Genomic DNA, 14,604 nt, shown 5'->3' on the forward strand with positions numbered 1-14,604 from the left:
TGTTTGTAGAAATCTTGTTTTGAACCTCTCCAGTGGCAGGATCTGCACTTCCATGAGTAGTGATCTGAACACTTTCAGTGCAATTTTCTGGACAATTGACAGATTGGTACATTTATGCTCTCTTTTTTGCACGTGTTGTAGTCATGTATCTCATGCCTCTTGCTGAAGGACTTTAGATTTTCCTTAACATCAAGAAGACACAACAATGCTTAATGACTATAAACAGTTATTGTTCCCATTGTTGTGAATAATGGCCTACAGTGTTCCTGCCTCCTGCTTGATGTTATGATCATTATTGCTTTTATTTTTAGTAGTAATACTTCCATGCAGTCTGTAGAGTGACCTTTATTCAGGAATCAAAAAATTTTAACTCCTTCATGTATTTACATTTATTAACTGTTTGTCTTTATCTGCACCACTCCAGAATTATTTACAGAAAACCATTTTCAACAAATGTATGACACAAGAAACAATGACAGTTTCATGTTTCCATCTCATAGACTAAAACTCTACTCCCAAACTACTCATTACATTACTACAGAAATTTATAATAAATTAAAAATGAAAAACTTCCACAGTATTGAACTATGTTTACTGAAGAAAAGATTATGTGCCATTCTAGTGCAAAAATGTTATTATTCACTCATGGAATTTATAATGAAGATGAAGATTTCTCTGTAGAGTAATAAACAAATGTGTAGTGATTTTTGTACATTAAGGTTGTTTTTGTTCTTTGTGCCACACATCGTATATATATCTGGCACATTATCTATCTTGATGAGTCTCCCGTACTTTAAATAAATGATTTATGTATGTACATCATGAGATAATAAGATTGTGATTCTGATTCTGACCCTATAGTAACAGGCCAGAGCCAGTATGGCTGTGAAACAATGGGTAATACGCTATTAGGAGATGCTGATCAGGTATTACATGTTTCTGTTTTCTTAGAAGATATGTGACACCTGACAGTTTATCACACACATGTGCAGTGTGTTCTTGCCAAGTGAGATTGCTGTCTATCATGAACCCCAGAAGTCTACAACCCCTGCACAGTTTAGGCACCCTTTATCACTGAGGCTGCATACCAATTTTTGTGTTTTTTCTTCATTGGCTTTCATTTTGCTTGTAACAGATCATTTTTTTGTCACATCAAACAAAGTATCTGCTTCTTCTTGAGGCCTGCTGGCATTGATGCCCTTTCAGTACAGTGTTGTTACCTGAAAATTGCAAGAACTGTTCATGAGAGCTTGAGTCGTTTCCAAAAACTAGAAACAGGAGCGCGTCCATTTCCAATCCCTGTGGCACACTGTATTCTAACTTGTGTTCACACAGTAGTGCTCCTTGACTAATATGATCTGCCCTTCTGTTTTCCCAATAAGATCTGAGGGTTGCCAGAACAGTTGGTGTCAAATTATTTTTCCAGTCAATGGTCTTCCCTTCCCTGAAATTCTTTCTTGTTATCCAGGATAATATTATTGTTCTTCCTTTCTTTGTCTCCATTTACTACTGCGTGTGTATGTGGTTTCTTTCTGGTTTTATAATGAAGTAAATAGTAGTTATGTGCAATTAAATTAGTTAAAGGGGTTGTCAAGACAAAAATTAAAATATGAAGTCAAAAATTAAAATAAAGATTACAATATTCAGATTATATTTGTTTTATTGACAAAATTTTGTTTGTACACTTTATCATTTATTTTTGTATATTACAACATTCTCCAAGGGATTTCTTCCACTCTTTTAATGGTCCTGCATCTACTATCATTCTCTTCAATATTAAGTCACTGATATCTTGTCAGACTATTGATACTGACAGGATGACATCTACAGTAAGAGGCTTGGAACTCACCTGGCTACTTACATCTACAAGCATTTAAAATCTGCTAAAAAATTTAAAAATCATAATAAATAACATTATAACAGATTTGGTTCATGTTACAAGGGGTGACAGACTTCACATATAACTGGACAAGTTTCTGTTAGCTACTTCAAAATATCACCTTTACAATCATTAAACCCTCATTAAAGTTTGCACAATTCCAAAACTATGAAATAAAACATGACAAACTGCATTGTAACATGTCTTTTGATGCAAAAACTTCATATTTCATGACTCTTCCAACATAGATGGGGCAACACATCTTGCTCTCCATTGCAACATTTCTCCCATCAAGGCACCTGTGCATTAAATGGTAACAGTTTAGAGGGAATGCACAAATATTGATGAAGCATTGTATTCATTCCTAACCTACTTAATTATTTGTAACATGAAATATGGTTAAAACTGCAAATTAGGTCACACATGCTGGAGGTAAATTCCTTCTTATACGTTGAACAGTACTTACAAAGCAACTACAAAAAATAGGTCCTATCTGTGTGCTTGGGTTTTAAGTTCCCATCTTAATTTCTGTATTTTGAACATAAAACGGCTGGTCCCAGCGGAGGTTTGAGTCCTCCCTCGGGCATGGGTGTGTATGTGTTTGTCCTTAGGCTAATTTAGGTTAAGCAGTGTGTAAGCTTAGGGGCTGATGACCTTAGCAGTTAAGTCCCATAAGATTTCACACACATTTGAACTTTTTTTTTAACATAAAAAAATTAGTTAATCCACATATGCTCTGTATCAAGATTTTGAACAAAATAAAATAACTTACTGTAAATAGAAAAACTGGGGCTACTAATCTATTAGGTTAATATTGACAATATTGAGTTTCATAGTTTTCAAAACTTATAAAGTATCATGTAAAAACAAAAATATATTTTAATATATCAATACAAGTTGTATCAGGTGAACTAGAAGTATGCTAGTGTTCATCATAACACATTATTTATCCATGTTGCCCATTCATAAACACAATCATAGAATGCATCTACTGAGTGATTAGAAGACATGGTATTGACACAGTGTTTAAAATGACAAAAAAGTTGCATGAATTATTGAAGACCATAATGGATCTATGCTCTTTGCTTGCAACAGCAACAGAATACAAAATCCCCTGCACATGTGGGCAAGTGTGAATAGGAAATATTAAAAGAAGCATCAACATCTGACTTGAAGACCAACAGCCACTATCATCTGGACAACACAAATCAGTAACTAGTTGTAGATAAAGCACTGGGACTGCAGACCTGCCAAACACAAGTCTCCAGTATCATAGCTTTACCAAGATCAAATGATTACTATTGTTGGATGTACAGAAAAGCTACACAAATACAAAATCAATTTTAAACAGAAAAGAAAAAAGACTGAAACTAGACAAGTCATGAAGCTTAGAGCTAAATAAAGCAAACAGCACCAAATTGTCTGTCGTACAAGATTCATAACACGCATTTGCGTCACTATATGATCTTTGGCAGTGGATGGATGATGCAAAACCCAGCTGTTGTGCAGTTGCATTTAATTTGTTGCTTTCATTTTATAAGGTGCATTTTATGACTGTCATTTCACTACATTTTGGTACTTTTTATAACTCTCCTGAGTATTGGTTTTGTACTTTCCAAATTATCTATCAAACTGAGATGTTATAACACAACACCTGTTTTAGAAAATCTGCAGAGGAAATGTTTTTGAGCACATGATTTTCTTATACCAGTAGTGATGCAGATGTTTCTGTAGGTTATTTTAACTTTCTGAGTTTAAGTGAAAAATCTGTATCAAAATATTGTTTATGTTTTAACTATGTCCATGGATGTTGTAAATTTTCCAAATGTGCTACCTGGATTGTAAATGTGCTCCTATGATTCTTCATTTAAATTATGTCTAAATGCCTTGAGTTCCACTTTTGTAGATTGATGCTTTGTTATTGTGTAAGTTATCACTCCTATCTTAAGTACCGGTACTAATGATTCATACTGATTCTGATAGGTAGTATTTATTAAGTGGTCTATAGTTGGCTTTGTACAAGAAATTTCTCATGTAGGGTAACATACTGTGATTTCTCAGTTCTCAGGCAATAATAGATTCATTACCTTATTTCTTGCACTATGTGCAATTTTGAGGCCTTGAAGGAAGATTTTTGTGCCTTCATCAGGATACTTCTATGGGCATACCACAGTTATTTAGAATGCTTATATTTCTATAGCTGATGTTCCAAAATCTTTCACTTTGTTTAATAACTAATGGTTTAGACCAATATTACTTTATACTAAAGATGAAGCTTCCATCACAGTGAAGTTGTTGTTTGAAAGTTTAGAGTGTAATTCATACTTTTCTGTATTTACTGTAAGTAATTTATTTTTTCTAAATTACTATTTCTGTGGATCTAGGACTGCACAGAGTGCAAAACATATGAGACCATTCCTAAGTTACTATACACATTTATTGAAATTTTTTACACAGCTCGCTTTAACAAAAAGCAATATTATGCTGTATTTTATTACCCTACACATTTTAAAAATATGATGTTAACTGGTGCTACAGTTTTACTTTTATAGATACTCCCTTACTGTATAGGTACTTGACCAAGTAATCCTCCATGGTTGATTTGAAATTATTTCTCTCAGTTTTTGTTTTTGTGGATTTTGGTAATGCATCATATCAACCTTGTGGCCAGCATGGGAAAACATTGCAGAGTGTACATTGCTATCTGTGGTGATTGCACACCCCATTAAGAACCACACCCTGCTTTTTTAATTTCCAGAGGATTATAAAAATCATAGTGGTGTCAGAGTAATTATTGTCTTTGATTAAAAGTGTTGTCTCTGTTTGTGTCAGTGCCTATTTCAAATGGTTCAAATGGCTCTGAGCACTATGGGACTTAACAGCTGAGGTCATCAGTCCCCTAGAACTTAGAACTACTTAAACCTAACTAACCTAAGGACATCACACACATCCATGCCCGAGGCAGCATTCGGACCTGCGACCGTAGCAGTCACATGGTTCCAGACTGAAGCGCCTAGAACTGCTCGGCCACTCAGGCCGGCCAGTGCCTATTTCTTTCAGTTACATTATGTACTGCATTGTAGCAGTTCTTTCTATTTATGTTACAAGTTTCATCAAGCTATATTTCTTGGCACTGACACATCATGTGAAAGTTATTTTTGACCTTAATTTTTCTCTTTATTTTTAAATATCAGTCTTGATCACACAAATTTGACAATTCACAATTACCAGTTTTAGCTACTGCCTTCTCCACATCATAAAATATTCTGATGTAGGTATCAACAATAAAATCCATATATCAACTTGAGCACTTACTATGTAACTACATACACAGAAGGGCCAACAAAACTGGTATAGGCATGCATAGTCAAATACAGAGACATGTAAACAGTCATAATATAGTGCTGCAGTTGGCAACATCTGTATAAGACAACAATGTTTGGCACAGTTTTCAGATTCATTGCTGCTGCTACAATGGCAGTTATCAAAATTGAAGTGAGTTTGAAGGTGGTGTTATCGTCGGCACATGAACGATGGGATGCTGCATCTCTGAGGCAGTGATGAAGTGGGTATTTTCCCGTATGATATGGGACCCCAATTTGTCTAGATACGACTCTTATACGTGATGTGTACGTAAGCATCCTGTCTTATCACTTGCATCCATTCATACCCATTGTGCATTTTGATGGACTTGGGCAATTCCAGCACAACAATGCGACACCCCACATGTCCAGGAACACACTTCTGAGTTTAAACATTTCCATAGGCCACGAAACTCCCCAGACATGAACGTTATTGAGCATATCTGGGATGCCTTGCAACATGCTGTTCGGAAGAGATCTCCACCTCCTTGTAGTCTTAAGGATTTAAGGACAGTCTTGCAGGATTCATGTTGTCAGTTCCATTCAACACTATTTCAGATATTAGTTGACTCCATGGCATGTAGTGATGTGGCACTTGTGGGTGCCTGCAGGGAGCCCACATAATATTACGCAGGTGTACTAGTTTCCATGGATCTTCGGTGTATATAGATTTTGATGTTAATTCCTACATCAGAGTATTTAGTGATCTGAAGAGGGCAGTAGCCAAAACAAGTAACTGTGAATTATAAAATTTTTGTGATCAAGACAACCTTTACAAATAAAGTGCTATAACATGATCGCAGACTCATTTACAGACGTTTTTTCTTCAGTTCATTAACTTTTGCACACCAGTGTACTTCCCTGCATGATGATCTTTGGTCTACCCCTTCCATTAGTCTATTAATATGTTGCTGTCATCTAAATGATTTCAGACTTGCTCCTCATTTTCCCCAAAATACAACACCATATTTCAATACCAAGTGAACATAAGCAAAATATATGGCCCTGAGATTATCATATAATATGTAGTTTCTTAGTATTTGTACTGGGTGTTTCAAAATGAATATCTAGATTTTAAGGCTTTGTAACTTTTATTACATTCAACTTACAATAACAAATAATACATCAAATGAGAGAGCAGCTCAAACAGTTTTCCTTACAAGTGTTCAATGTGAGCACCATTCACCACACAGGTGTACACTGAGTTGATAGGCAAGGTCTTCCCAAATCTTGATTTGTGTGTCTGAAGTAATTATTGCAACAACTGCTTCAATCCTATTTCTTAAGTCAGGTAGATCAGCTGGTAGAGCAGGTACATACAAACGATCCTTTATGTTTGGTTATACTGGTACTATATATTTCAGTTCACTCTGGCTCTGTTAGACCATGATACAACAGCCATTACCTGGGGTGAAGTGATGCAAGGGTTTTTTTAAAAAAAATAATAAGTAAAGAAAATAAGAAAATTAAATAGAATTATATGGACAGATACTCCTAACATAGATCTAATCAGTCATTTGTATAAATAGATTTTTTTAAAAAATTATATGTGTTAATACATTTTTAATTTACAAACTGTATCACTTTACCCCATTTTACGGCATCCATTCCCCCAAGAAATTTTGCACTCTCTGTTTTTCTGATTGTTCATTCACCTATGTCAGTATGAGGATTAGCTTGTGTCCTATTCCAGGTGGTGATAATGTCCATTGTTACAGTCGTTTTCCAGATATATTATCAAACTATTTGAATCAAAGTACTCTACTACATTCATTACAATATTCTTTGCGACAGCCTTATATTGCTTCCAAACACTTCTTTGGCAATTCCTGTAATTAAGATGTTGGTGTTGTCTGCAAATTGATATAGTTTTCTGTTACTACTGTTTGTATCTAAATAATGTACACATAGTAACAATGGGATTGAAATCAATATAGAACCATGGGGAACTCCATGTCTGATCACTAATAAATCTGACTGATGGTTGCTAAATGTACCAGTTACAACATGAGTTATCTCTACAAGCTGTTTCCTTTCATGGCTTCATGATTTAATCCATCCAACATATCCAACAACTCCAGCAGAAATTTTGATGTTTTTCCAGCATCATTTCCATGAACAAATAACAAACTAGTCAATTTTTCCAAACTGCTCATCTAGTATAGATAACCACACACATTTGTATGTACATATCAAATATCTATTTACTACAGAATTAGGCAGAGAAAGGAGGCAGATGGTGGGGGGGGGGGGGGTGTATTTTACATACCAGCAGCATTCTGCCAACAGATTATCAAAAACACAGCCACATGGAAAGCAACCCAGTCAACCTAACTGCAACTGCTGTTAGCTGAGGCAACAATAGAGGAATAGCTAGCATGCCAGTAATCTGATGAACAGCTGCATTGCTACTAGCAAAAACTAAACATTGGGTACTCCATACCCCAGTGCAATTGCTTGAGGGGTAACGCTATAGTAGTCTTATTGCCACTAGTTCTCTCTCTCTCTCTCTCTTGCATTAACTGAAGTGAAAATTCTGAATCTGTTAGTTACCAGGGACCTAAGACATTGCCCTTGTGTGTCATTTCTCTAACTGCACAAGATAATTTACAGAAAAGATTTCTAGAACTGTCTTACATGAGCCCCTATTCCTGGTCTGCAGAGTCTGTAATAACGTCAGCAGATATTATCATCTTTTTTGTGCAATAAATATAGCCATTACAGTCATCTAACCTATCCTTGCAATATATATTTCACTGCCATTCTCTTCTGATTTAAGTCAGATTTCTGTTCCTAACCAACTCATGTGATCTTTTTTTGCTGATACAAATTGATGTCAATTTAAACTTTGTCCAAATACAACATTCATCATAAGGCTTCACCAGTCATAAGAAACATCATTTTTCATACTTACCTGCTCCATGTTCTTCACCTCATCAATTAAAAGAAATTTAAGTTTCATTTCACTGTTATTTGTCATCAATGCAGCAGTCTTAGCAAAAAAATTTGCCATGGAAGGCATTAATTAACCACCATGAAGAAATACGTCTACGTAGAACTAACATTAGTGGCCATACAATAGAGTCATTGGCAACAGTTCATCATGCTGTGTTGCCTTGTTCCATTTCTTCCTTGTCTTCCTCTCCCACCCCCCCCCCCCCCCCTCCCCCTTCTTCCCCTACCATTATTCACTGTGAGCTGGCCAGATGCTCACTGCTAAGGTGTGAGCATGAGCTAGCTCATACCAGCAGACTGGTGAACAAGCCTAAATTGCACTATGTACAGGATCATATAAACAAATTTAGTGTTCTAAGAACTCATCTCTCTGTGGAATGAGAAGAACATTTGATAGTCATAATACCTATAAAACCTATTTCTATCTTAAACTGAACAACAGAACTGATTTTCAGAAATTATATGTAGATTCAGATGCACATAGCCTGATGTTTTATGTAAACTACTGAAATAGATGATAGATAATCACCTCCACATCATTTCATTTTAGGGTCCACGCGGTCTGCGGGGAATGATGGGGCTACCAGGGAGAGAGGGAAGAAGAGGAAGGCCAGGCAGGGATGGAGAACGTGGCATCACAGGACCAATGGGCATGAAGGGTGAACAAGGGATACAAGGGCAACCAGGTGAGTAATCCATCTTTCAAACAATCTCAACCCACAAGACGTAATTCAAAAATATTCTTTTGAAATACACTACGTATTGAAACAAGTGAGAGTTGCAGCATAACAGTAAGCTAACATTCACATTCTTTTGAAAATTGCATAGTTCTGCATAGCTAGTACTAATATCTTGTTGATGGAGTGAAAAGAATGTTGCTCTTTAAGATAGCTGAATTTCTATGCATTTCCCTCACAAACATATTTTCTTCCATTCTGGTTGTTGGGGATTGACCACATTTCTTAATGTATGCCACAGACCCAATAAATCTGTTACAGTCTTTCAAGTTATTTACATATCAAGTTAAGTCCTTTCCACAATAGATTATCAGACTGCACAATATGATATCAAAGGAGTACTTTCATACAACGTTTTGTAGCAGCTAAAAGTGGATGCGCAATAAATACCAACATTTTAATGAACTCAGTGGATACTCTTTCATGAATTTGTTTTGAAAAATTATAGTCACTATTCAGTTCTCATGCGCTTTGTTTACTGTGGGTGACCAAATGTCATAGAAGCTGATAATTTGTATAGGTAAGACAGCACTATTCATTTATCAAATTACTCATATGTTTGTACATAATACTGTGAAGTATGATACAGGAAAGGTAAATGCTTGCAAGACACATTAAGACTGCATGTCTTATTACTCCTGTTACAACCGATGACCCCAGCAGTTTGGTCCCTTAGGAATTCACACACATACTCCTGTTACAGTGGGCAATGCAAATATCAAGTTCTTTCAAATATTACAGAAGTGTGATGCATTTAATTTAAATGATATTTATTAACGCACCTGGTTGATCATCTAAGCAACTTTGGTGACTTACATGAAGCTCATTATTGCTACAGACACACGTAAACACACACACACACACACACACACACACACACACACACACACTAACACTCACATTCCTTCTTGTTGTCAGGTTATTTTACTGCAGTGTCAGTAGAAGGTAGCTCCCTCCTTTTCTCTCTTACTTCCCTTCCTCTCTCTCTCTCTCTCTCTCTCTCTCTCTCTCTCTCTCTCTCTCTCTGTGTGTGTGTGTGTGTGTGTGTGTGTGTGTGTGTGTGTGTGTGTGTGTGTGTGTGTGTGTGTGTTTTACACTGAGATGTTACTGACTTCAGTTCTTTTGTTACTTGGCTTACTGCGTACTTATAAGTGATCTTGGGCTGGTAGAAGCCTTTTATAATACATGGAAAATAGCTTCATAACAGATCTAAGAGTTTCGTATGATTTTGAATCATCGAGCTTAACAAAATTTCAGAAAAATCATGTCTCTTTTTTTTTTTTTTTAAATCAATTGTGCTATCATAATACATTCTTTTCTTCTGTTGGCCTTAAGAATGGCAAGCAGTATAATTAATATTCAAGTTACACTTTGAAATTGGATTCATCTGTTAGTCAATATGCTTGAATTAACAGTAACTCCATACCTCAAATTTCTCTAAGCACTTTTATTATACTTTCCTTTCTACTGTCCCAGTCCTTTATGTAAGTTTTATATTTTCTCTAAGTAGCTTTTGACACTGGGTGCTCTTGTAGTAGGAACCACCCTGGTATTTGCCTGAAGTAATTTAGAGCAAAATCAGTATGGCTGGATGAGGATATGGATTTCCACACTCCTGAATACAAGGCCAGTTTGTCAAAAGTGGAACATCATTCAGTTTATTCCCAGAGTAATCACTCCTGATATTCTTATGGCCCTTATCTGTAGTTTAAAAAACTCTTAGCTTTTGATAAGAGTCCATAAATATCCATAGCTACAAGATCTATTTGTCGCCTTGATGTGATATTTTGCATGAACCCTGTGCACGTCTGATTACCGACTTTAACTCTTTGGTACCTATCACAAGTTGAGAATTTTTTCCTTACCTCCTGCCTCCCCCCCCCCCCCATGCCCCCCTTCCTTCTCCCCCCTCCCCTCTGGCAATAGTATACAAAGTATCCACACAATGGTCAGTTTGTGATGTCATGTGATCACTGCCCAAGATTGTGGAGTTGCACAAATCGAACTTGTAGAGGGAAGACTTGACACTGCATTTTTCATTTAGCAATAGGTCCACAATTTGTCAAATTTCAGTCCTTCTTTTTCTGTGGCCTCTATCTACATCCTAGTGTAGTAATTATAGATCTTGCTAAAACCACTGTGTCAGAGAAATAAATTTGCCCTTGCCATGTGATAGCCATTGTACTTATGTTTGGAACAATAATTTGGCATCAACCTCTTTGTATAACAATTTTTTTAACTTGTGTTTATTGTACTACCTCAATGTGGTTCAGTTGACAGTACTTGAGTGTTGTAATTTACCCCTCCCTTCTTTGTTGTTGTTACTGTCCACTATGGTAAAGTCTTTTCAAAAAAATTGAGAGAAGTAAGGTTTACGATAAACTTGTTACTTATCTTTTCTCACACAGTTGGCTCCAATTTTTCATGTCTAGGGGTCTGATTCTTGAAGCTGAAATTCTCACTGTTCAGTTGATCAAAATAATTTTGAAGAATATTGCAGAATCTTTGTTTTTTACAATAATTTATTGTCTCTCATTTTACTATATTGCACTGTCTTTTGAATTTTCACATTAACAAAGCTGAAATTACATTCTTCATCCAAAATACAAAAATATGTCTGATCACATCAGAGGCAGACTTCCTACTCCCTCACTCTATGGTAATAACAATGTTCCAAAGGACTTAGGATTTTTCTTGACAAATTAATTTCTGTTAGTTTAGATTATTATTTTATAAGTGAATCTAGAAATAAACATAATAAACAATACTCAATTGTATAATTAGTAATAGAAATTTTAAGTGTACCAAATATTTCATAATTTCAAATGTTTCTAAAAAAGAAAAAAACAATTTTAACTGTACATTAAGAGCTAGTATATGTCAATTGTAACAATGAAAATAAAGTAATTCCTTTTCATAAATTTTGGCAATATAACATATTGTGTATAAAATTATATGAAATTTTTCAGAATAACAGCTGAGATAATATAGACCTGTCCAAAATTCAAAAAATATTGGCACTATGTACCAATTTATTCATTATCTCTGTAATTAAATCTTGATTTCATATTTTTGGTATGTATTACATTAAAATATTTGCATATAGTTTATTATTAATCTTCCTATATTAAAAACAGGTTTACCTGGTGAGAAAGGTGATCGAGGCTATCCTGGTAGTCCTGGAGCACCTGGTCTTCCAGGACATGATGGAATGCAGGGTGAAGAAGGACCTAGTGGCTTACCAGGACTGCCTGGTGAACTGGTAAGTAGTCCATGTGATATTGTTCACATAACTTCATATTTCCATGAACCCATAAATAACAGATTAAAACTTATTTATTGATTATCAGCCAGTAGTGATAACATCTGCCTTCATACATTTGATGTTAAATGCAGGGCCCATTTTGTTTGACTTATACAGGACATATTTTATAGTTATGTAAATTGTTCCCATATGACATCATGTTATGCCAAGATAAAGTCACCAAACTCTAAATTCCTACATTATTCCACCATAATATCAATGAGCACATTTACAGGTTACTCAAAAAGATGAACCTGATTTAATTAATTTTTATTCATTAAATATAAGTTGTATATGTATGCTCCACACACCATTCTAAAGAAGGGGATCTAAAGTTTTTATTACCATTGATAGAATGCTGATAGCTGTGTAACCAATCTCTGGGGTACTCAACATTGGCAGACAGACAGTTCATGCCAGTTTTGAATAACATGGCTACCAAGGTATTCTGCATTCCTGAGTCCAGCAGAAGTGGGTTGGCAATTCCAGCGCAGGGATATGATTGTCTGCAGATATTGATTTGGGGTGATGGAGCGAGTGCCAAGACTCTGAAATTGTCATTTTTTATGTAAATGAGTTGGTCAATTTTGAAATGTTTCATGCCACAAGAACTAACTTTTATAGGTGATACAACCCCATTTGTGGATGACTGTACACAGAGTGCATTTTGTCTCTTATTCAGCATCAAACCAACAATTAGGAAAATGATAAGTCATTGGTTTAAGTAATTTCAACAAATAGGACTAATTTGGAAGGGACTACATATATTCTGATCACATGTGTCAGATGAGCATGCTACACAAGTTCAAAAATGTTTTGTGAATAGTCCAAATAAGTCAACCATTAGAGTTAGTGGAGAACTACAAATATCTTAACTAACTATATGATGATGTCTAAGATGGTGTTTGCTGAAGAAGCTGTACCACTTACAACTTTTGCCACTCTTGTTAAAAATGGTGAAGAAAGTGTAGACCTGTTAAATTTTGTGGCATTGTAAGAAATATGGAGGAGAAATCTTACTACAACACTTAATTTTTAGCAGAAAAATGATATTTCATCTCAGTCAAAGTGAACAGACACAACATTTGCATATGGGGTCTGGGGATCTGTGAAATCCCATTTAAACATTGCCACATAACAAAGATTCAGTGATGTTAAGCATGTTTACACCTTACTGCAGAACAAATTTTATGGGCCATTCATTTTTGCATAGGTAACTGGTAGAATAACATACCCGGACATGTTAGAACAGTGGGATTTTTCTGACAAAGGGAGGCCACGATCAGATCATGGATTTACTTCAAAGTTTGTACACTTTTAATAGTACATTAGGGCAACATAATGTGCAATTGGTAAGGTGTATTACTTACATAATAACGAGAAAATTGCAAGAGAAATTATGTGTGACAGGGATGTATTGATGCACTACAACCATGAGCATTCAAGCTCCATATTTGGTGGATTGCTAGATTGAGTCCACTCATCTAGTTTTTTCAATTTACATTTTTTTCAACACTCGCTACATTATTTTGTTCACATTAAATTTCAAAGGTAATATGATGAAAAGACACATGTATTTCCACAAACTTTTATTGACTTTCCAATGTTATTTGGTCATTTACTAATTTTTATTATTACAACAAATATTATGCGACTTTTATGTCTATAGGCAAGTTAAAAACTTTATCAAGCAGCTTCAAATCAGTTCATATTTTATTGACAACAAATGAGAAATTGCTTCACATGAAGCATGAAGAAGCTATTAAAATACATTCAATTGTATATCATCAATTTCCAACAACAATATTTATGAAAATGTCACACATGGTTCACATCTAATTTGATGGAAGAAAGCAAGATTTTTAAAAATGACAATAAGCTTTGTTTTTCTGCGGCAAATCTGAAAATTCCTTGTGCATTCAGGAAAATTGTATTTGTTCAGTGTAATAGATGCCATTTTAATTTATGTTTTCCATGTCTGTATGAAACATATCATCCTACAACTTGTAATGTCAAAAGCACATCTGATGATTAATCATAAATTACCACCATATTCTGGCACATTGTAACCCACTGTATTATTGAATGAAATTATTTTCACCTTTATTTATTGGTGTTTGACTTGGCGTTTCCAAGCCTTTCCATCATCCTTGAAACCTGTATCTGCAGATCAAAGTGTCCAGTTGCTAAGCAGTTCTGGTACCTGCCTTGATTGCAGGTATGGAGGATTTTAGAAATCATGATGGCATACATTTTCATGAAAACTTCATGTGTTTGGTTGTTTACTTGTCTATAATTATAAACATACTGCATGGTTATAATTAAACTTTCCTTATTTAACATGTTATAACATGGAAACTAATTACC

The 14,604-nt window shown here is 35.2% G+C and overlaps 1 protein-coding gene across 1 annotated transcript in view; it reads left to right on the top strand.

Moving 5' to 3' along the window:
- The window catches only part of LOC126469929 (collagen alpha-1(XI) chain-like), a 546,479-nt gene that overhangs the window by 369,756 nt on the left and 162,119 nt on the right, over positions 1-14,604 (top strand). Inside the window, exons 9-10 of the mRNA XM_050097326.1 lie at positions 8,747-8,882; positions 12,071-12,195. Of these exons, the coding sequence (XP_049953283.1) occupies positions 8,747-8,882; positions 12,071-12,195 (261 nt within the window). The remainder of the gene's footprint in view (positions 1-8,746; positions 8,883-12,070; positions 12,196-14,604) is intronic.

Source organism: Schistocerca serialis, chromosome 3 (genome assembly GCF_023864345.2).
Source record: "Schistocerca serialis cubense isolate TAMUIC-IGC-003099 chromosome 3, iqSchSeri2.2, whole genome shotgun sequence".
NCBI classification, from domain to species: domain Eukaryota; kingdom Metazoa; phylum Arthropoda; class Insecta; order Orthoptera; family Acrididae; genus Schistocerca; species Schistocerca serialis.